This window comes from Triticum dicoccoides, chromosome 7A (genome assembly GCF_002162155.2).
Source record: "Triticum dicoccoides isolate Atlit2015 ecotype Zavitan chromosome 7A, WEW_v2.0, whole genome shotgun sequence".
In the NCBI taxonomy this organism is placed as follows: Eukaryota; Viridiplantae; Streptophyta; class Magnoliopsida; order Poales; family Poaceae; genus Triticum; species Triticum dicoccoides.
Genome location: NC_041392.1, coordinates 736,415,806 through 736,422,860, shown reverse-complemented (window position 1 = coordinate 736,422,860; position 7,055 = coordinate 736,415,806). Strand labels below are relative to the sequence as shown.

Below are 7,055 nucleotides of genomic sequence, written 5' to 3'. Positions count from 1 at the left end.
CAAGATGAGGCTCCAATTTCTATATACACCTCAGGGACCATATCAGCGACAAAGTGCCCCTAAACACTAACTATTTATTTATCAGTTAAGCGCCGACATATGGGAGACGAGTTACTTCGATATTGAATGATCTTACATGTTGAAAAAGAGTTAGCAGGTAATTTCTCTTGCAGTGAAATTATTAAACTTTTTCATCTTATTTGGCAATTGTAGAGGCGAATTTAAACTCATACAATCGTATGCATGTTTTTTAGTGTGCAACACATCAATATATAGTATGATTATAGTTATTTACTTTTGCTCCAGAAAAAAAATGAACTTGACTTGGCCCCCTCTATACCAAAATCCTGACTCCGCCCCTGGAGACGTGTGTACGCTACTTCCAGTTTGTAAATGAAATCACAGCACTGTGCAACTCACGCGCTGTTGAGCATCGTCGTGTGATATGCAATGCTTTGGAGGACATCACATTTTTATTTCGCTTGCTTTTGTGTGTGTTGTGGTGAGAGATGCTTGAGGGCCGAGCACATCGCCCCGGAACACACATGAGTAATAGGGAACAGAGTACTGCGCTGCTGCTTAACACCAGTAATTACATGTCGGAACAATGAGCAAGGAATGCTCCAAGCCCCACAGCTCGCTGCGGCCAGTCTGAAGTGTAGAATATGTGAATTGCACGATACATTGCTTTTGTGCATAGACACGTATATATGATGTATAAAGGTGGGCCGCGGACCTCAACTATATAAGGAACTAGGAGGCGGGTCCAATACACAATATGCACATAACACATATACTCAACACCCCTCGCAGTCGAAGCGACACCGCGGCTGACGCAAAGACTGGACCGGAACTCCTCAAATGACGCCGTAGACAAGCCCTTGGTTATGATATCAGCAAATTGTTGGGTACGTGAGCACCTGCACGTGTGTCCGGCCCGTCCACCGTGCCGCTCCCGCGAGCGGCCTGGGCGGAACCCTAGATCGCCGCCGCCGCTCCCCTTTCTCGCCTTCCTTCTCCCTCGCCGCCGCCACGGGACGCCGTCGGGCAAAGCCCGCGCGTGCGTCGGCGGCGGGGCTCCCTCCCTCCTCGCGAGGCTCCTGGGCGGCGCGGGACGGCCGGCCCTCGCGGCGGCGCTCGGCTCGGCGGCAGGTCGGGCCGCCGGCGGATCTGCGGGGCTCCTCTTTGGTGGCGCTGCGGCGATGGCGGCGAGGCGCGGGCTCCTCCTCCCAATCTGATGGCGCCGCGGTGGCGCCGGCGCTCGGGCGTGCGGCGGGGTCCGCGAGGGTGGTCGGCGCGCGACGTCTTCCTCCCTGATCTGATGGCTCCACAGTGGCGTCAGTGCTCGGGCGGCGGTTGGCTTCGGCAAGCGGTGGCGGGCGCTGGGTTCCACTCGGTTAGATATATGTTTTCAAGAATAAAATGTCCTTCCACCAAATCATTGATGGCCCAAGTCGAAGACACATAAAAATAATTAGGATTTTTAGGTTTACATTTTATTTTCTACAAATATAAATCCAAGTTGATTAAAGTTAGGGTTTAAACTGGAAGTGTGTTATGGGTGATTCAAAATAAACAGAATAATGATTGTAGCTTCCTATTAATATTGGAAGTTTAGATATATGTTTTCAAGAGAATTCACCATGTGAAAATGCCTCAATTAAACATACACCATGCCAAAATCTTAGGTTGAGAAGGGCATTTTGGGTTCATTGAAAAAATATTAGGATTTTAGCCCTTTAAATGATGAGGGTTGGAATTATCATAATTTTCATATTAAAAATTGAATAAATATGATGATTATGAAATGATCGATCATGATTCACAATCAGTTCCGAATAAAAAGTGCTAATCTAAGGCTGTTAAATTTAGGTGCTCAAAAAGTTCTCTAAACTTGATGTATTTAGCTCTACAGTAATTCAAGAAAATGTTGTTGGCATTTTTATTTGAATCTTATACATGTGGGCCTCCAACAAGATGCTTTCTTCCCATAAACAAAAGAAGTAAACTTGAATGAGCCAATGATTATCCGTGTTATTCTTTTTGGAATTATATATTCGAATGAGTCAATGATCCAAATTATCATCCAATGGCAAGGAAAGTACATCTGAAAAAGATAGAATTTAGTTTTAGTTTTGCCTGTTGAAACATACGAGATTAGAGAAACAAATTAGAATGAGGCACGTCGATCGATAGCGAAATGTGAAGTTCTAAACTTGATGTTAGCAGCCAGTATTAGGAAGCAAGGGGAATGTGGCATTTCTTTTTTAGAAAGAACGGCCATCGATGTTTGACCTCAAATGGGAACCGACTCCAATAAGATGGATGCTATCTTACTAAACACAATAATATAATTAAGTCCAACTAAGTAAGCCAACGACCGAACCCACATCTGACAGTGGTTTAATTAACAAGGAATAATGAATTCAACACGAAGAGCTGATCATGTTTGATTTTTGAAATCATATAACAGATCCAGTAGTTACTTATCTAGCCTGTGGAAATGCATGCACATGTCGTGTGTTGGAAAGATACAACTTAGTTCTCGTTTACTTCTTGAACAGATAAGAGTTGAGGCAACGACTTGACTTTTACATGAACAGTCGTGACTTGATCGATAGCGAACCAACAACAACTCTGAACTTGATGTTGCATCCAGTGTAAGAAAACAGGGGAAACATGTAGATTTTTAGTTGGAAAAAAAAAAGCTAAACTGTAGTATACGTATACAAAGTATAATCAGACATGCAATTCTTATTCATCTCAAGATGGATACAAATTTCACAAAGGATTCCAAATCATCAGAGGCTCGCCGGTGCCGCAGCGTCGACGACGAAGTCCAGCACCATGACCTCGTCGAGCATGGGCCTGAGGGCGGCCTTGGCCTCCTCCACCTTGCCGTCCGCCTCCACGGCGTCCAGCTCCTCCACGCTGTCGAACACGGCCACCATCACGAACTGGAACCCCTTGGCCCGCGCCGGCGAGAAGTTCTCCTCGAAGCTGACCCTGGCCACATCCCCGGCGTCCTTGCTAGCCTTGGCTACCTTCTCCAGGACCTGCCCGACGTCCGGCCCCTCCTTGACCTTGGCGAGGGTGAGCCGCACGGCGGCGCATGGGCCGACGGGTGACGGGGACTCCGCCGCGTTGACCCAGTCGACGGCGGTGGTGTCGAGCGCGTTGGGCACGATGTGCGCCTGCACGGCGGCCACGTGGTCCGGGTGCGCGGCGTAGGCGGCGAGGTCGGCCTTGGTGGCGTAGCGGGAGTGGAGGAGGTGGGTGGGCCCCAGCGCGTCCGCGGCCGGGGAGCGGAGGCGGAGCACGGGGCCCGCGTGGAGGTAGGACACCCCCGGGACGAGCGCGGGCAGAGCCTGCAGCGCGGAGACCATCGCGGCGGCGGCCCCCGAGGAGACGGCGTCCGGGCGGAGCTTGATGAGCACCATGTGCTCCACCGGCGCGGCGACGGCAGCAGAGGAGGACGACATGGCGACGGCGGAGCGGGGAAGAAGGTTAAAGTCGGGATGGTGCTAGCTCTGCTGGGAGGAGCGACTTCGGACTTGTGGATTCTTCTTCTCCTGGCACGGTGGCGGCTGCGCTGCATTGACTCTGCTTTGGTGGACGATGTGTTGTTATAACAATCTAGACTCCGGCGGCATGATCCCTGTAAACTCCGGCGGCGATAGTCAGCGCCAATTCTGGCTCGAAACGGACCACGATGATCCTATTGCCATTCCTCTAAACATCCCTGTATATATAGAGTAATACGCCTGGCCTGGTTGATTGTTCTCAAAAAAGAAAAGAAAAAAAAAATGTAGCTGAGTCTGGAAAAATGTACGTAACAGGCATGGCATAATCCAAACAAATTCGAACTAGCAAAAACCTGAATCGTCCATCATGCCACACCCCCAATTTGAATTCTAACCTCCCACTGTCGGCTTTAACTTCCTTCCCATGTTGAATTGTCTTTGATGCTATATTTTTCAATCTTTGCCACTTGCTGGAAATTTTTTTGCGTGCGGGATTTGACAACACAAATGGACTAGCAGCTCTCACCACAGTTTCCTTGCCATTATATTCTTTCATGAAGAAGACAGTCTAATAATATACGCCGGATGCCACTCAACAAACATTTTATTATTTCCATGAAGGAGTGACACATGCTGCTGACATGGACAAGAAGCACCGTTTTTTGCAGCGACGAATTCTTTGTAGTTCCTTATTTCCCTGCACATCTCTCTGGCATAGAAAAATGTGCATCTTGTGTGTGTCCTCATGTCGCCAGGTCCAGAGGTAGGGAAGTAATAGAAACCCTGTCCCTGGCCTTCAAAGCCTACAAATTAAGCAACGACACAGATTAAAGATAATGGGAATGCATGCAGTAAGGTGAGTGAGAAGCGAACAAAACAGATTAATATTTGGCGGTCTTACTTCTTTGTCCCAGTTGGTGCGCAGAGTAATGGACATGAACAACACCGTCTGCACGACAAGTGCGCATGTTATTCCCATCCACAGCCCCTAACATATTTTTAGATCAAGGTTTCATTATGTCAAGTGAGAAATATTATAAGTGAATACAAAGATGATAGTAAAATAGTACTAGTGGTCAGGCCATATATAAGGGTAATAAAATAGTACTACTGATTACCACTCCACCAAGATGGTACACAAACGCAAAACATAGAGCCGCCGGGATGCCCACGAGGTAGTACGCACTGAGGTTGACATAGGAACCAATCTTTTGAAAACCACAGCCCCTAACAATACCTGTAAAATGTGCTAATTAATAACCATATATTTCCAGCATGTACGAAAACTATAGGATCATCCTTATGATACCTGAAAGAACACACTGCATGTCGTCAAACAAGAATGCCACGGCAATAATTGGCATAATTCTTGAAATGTACTCCACCACTTCCTTGTCGTTGCTGTATGCGTACCCCCATAGATTGCGCACCAGAACGATAGCAAGAGAAACCGATATGCTTGACACAACACCCAGGAGCATGATCACCTGGGTCGCTAAACGGGCTGCATCCGGTCGCCCAGCACCGAGCTCATTTGACACACGGGTGCTACGTACGTAGATAAAGTATTTTATACATATCAGCTTCTAGTTTGTATAATACTTAAAGGCGTATGTGTTTGAGCTGACCTTATAGCTGCACTAAGCCCATATGGTACCCTGAATACCAACGAGATAGTATTCAAACTGCACAAAATTCAACTGGATGTTACTATCAAAAAAGGGGAAATAGCAAACCAAGTAGTATGAAATGAAATAAGCCATGCTTGAATATGTCGCCTCACGGCCTCACCTGATTGACAGTACCGATGCCTCAAGTTTAGGATTTGGAAGAAATCCGGAAACAAGTACCAGGAGCTCAAACGACCACCACTCCCAGCTGCTCGTGTAAATATATATGTATGTCAGATGGAATTACTTAAATCAATCAACTGGAGATGGCAAATTTGCACTTGAGACATATAGCATATAGACATCAAACTCACCAAACCATGAGTGCAGATGGGACGGCAAGCCTCAAGAAACCGAGGATGTCGCGAAATGCCTCCATCGACAACCCCGTCCATGTGCTCTTACAAGACGGGGAGAGCCTGATGTAGAGAGCCAAGATGGACACATTAGTGAGGTAGGAGATTGTATTGGCCAAGGCGGCACCCTTGTTGCCCAGACCAAGCTTGTAGACCAGCAGCCAACACACCAAGATGTGGTTCAGTGCTGTGACGCCCGAGCTCAGCATCACCGGAAGGACCATGTTCTGCGTCTGCAGGAATCGGACATGGCATTGCAGCGGACCATAGACAAACAACGATGGAATCAACCAACGGATGTAGCTCCCTGCTTCCATGGCAATCTCAGGGTCCTGTCCAAACAACAGAAGGATCTGACCGGTGTATCCCCAGATTACGGCAACCACGGCGCTCACCGGAGTGAGCACAAGGATTGCCCTCTGCTTGTAGATGCCAAGAAGATGGTGCTGCTTTGCTCCAAAGGCTTGCCCGCACAGTGTGTCCAAGCTGCTCGACATGCCGGACTGAAATTCAAGGCAGACATTCAAGTTGATGATGATGTCCAGGAGGTCCAACTAAATTGGTGCGTCGATCAATGGAAAAGGGAAAAAAATTGTCATACCAACAAGCTGAAGCCAGTTACACCGGCGAAGGAGGTTGCGATGGAGGCACTCGAGAGAGCGAGTTCGCCGAGATGACCCACAAACATAACGGATATCATTTGGACCACATCCTGCAACAGGCTTCCCACGATGAGAGGCCCGGCAAGGTACAACTGCTTCTTCACCTCAATCACTACCAGGCTCTGCTCTCCTGTTTTGTCAACAAGGGGCTCCTCCATGCTTGAATGTTGAAACTAAGGTACCTAGGTACTGATATAACGGTGAAATGAAGGGATATTTAACATGTATACTATGTTTGAGCATGATTGCTACCATTCAGAGAACAGCAGTCAAGTGGACTAAAAGAATCTCTATTTGAGACAAAAGGAGGCAGCCAAGTAAGTGGACTAAAAGAATCTCTACGAGAGACAAAGGAGGCAGCCAAGTTCAAACGACTGACGGAATAACTTTACTATCCGACAAACTATAGTGAGGTGGACAATTAACAATACATGCTCGAGCAGAACAAGATTACCATTTAACAATAGATCATATAGTCCACTTGATGGCACGTAGATGCGCAATACTAATCAGCATGATGAAAGTTAGAAGCACATATGCCAACTTAATGAAACCTTTTGCCCACTTGTTGTCACTGTCACACCTTTTGAACACATCAATAATGATAGCTATCTACAAAATTCGTTCTATTTTTATTCTGGCGTGTCTGACCAACTCACGTGCTCTGACCTACTTGATACATATGAAAAGGGCATTTTCAAAGATCCAAGGCCATTAGCGAATCAATTGATTAGGACCCGCACAAGTAAAAAAAATCATAGTGGCATCATGATTCCACTGGAGTTAGGTGGATATACAGAACAAAAGCTCCTATGGTGTTCTTCAAAACCAGACACCGCTTAG

The 7,055-nt window shown here is 47.1% G+C and overlaps 2 protein-coding genes across 2 annotated transcripts; both read right to left on the bottom strand.

The window, feature by feature from the left end:
- Positions 1-2,733: 2,733 nt before the first annotated feature.
- On the bottom strand, positions 2,734-3,484 carry LOC119334673 (stress-response A/B barrel domain-containing protein UP3-like). Its single transcript, XM_037607216.1, has one exon. The coding sequence runs from the start codon at positions 3,480-3,482 to the stop codon at positions 2,802-2,804; it is 681 nt and encodes a 226-aa protein (XP_037463113.1). The 5' UTR covers positions 3,483-3,484; the 3' UTR covers positions 2,734-2,801.
- Positions 3,485-3,747: 263 nt separating this feature from the next.
- On the bottom strand, positions 3,748-6,446 carry LOC119334672 (protein DETOXIFICATION 16-like). Its single transcript, XM_037607215.1, has 8 exons — positions 6,152-6,446; positions 5,509-6,053; positions 5,316-5,402; positions 5,153-5,209; positions 4,834-5,072; positions 4,643-4,761; positions 4,426-4,512; positions 3,748-4,327 (listed from the first exon to the last, which is right to left on the bottom strand). Exons 1-8 carry the CDS (start codon positions 6,368-6,370, stop codon positions 4,268-4,270), a joined length of 1,413 nt encoding a protein of 470 aa, XP_037463112.1. The 5' UTR covers positions 6,371-6,446; the 3' UTR covers positions 3,748-4,267.
- Between the last annotated feature and the right edge of the window lie 609 nt (positions 6,447-7,055).

Excerpts from the sequence above, each read along its gene's own strand:
- LOC119334673 (XM_037607216.1), bottom strand. The coding sequence starts at position 3,482 with ATGTCGTCCTCCTCTGCTGCCGTCGCCGCGCCGGTGGAGCACATGGTG.
- LOC119334672 (XM_037607215.1), bottom strand. The coding sequence starts at position 6,370 with ATGGAGGAGCCCCTTGTTGACAAAACAGGAGAGCAGAGCCTGGTAGTG. Across the intron at positions 4,513-4,642 it reads TGTACCATCTTGGTGGAGTG|GGGCTGTGGATGGGAATAAC; the intron begins GTAATCAGTAGT and ends AAAATATGTTAG. Across the intron at positions 4,328-4,425 it reads GCACCAACTGGGACAAAGAA|GCTTTGAAGGCCAGGGACAG; the intron begins GTAAGACCGCCA and ends CTTAATTTGTAG.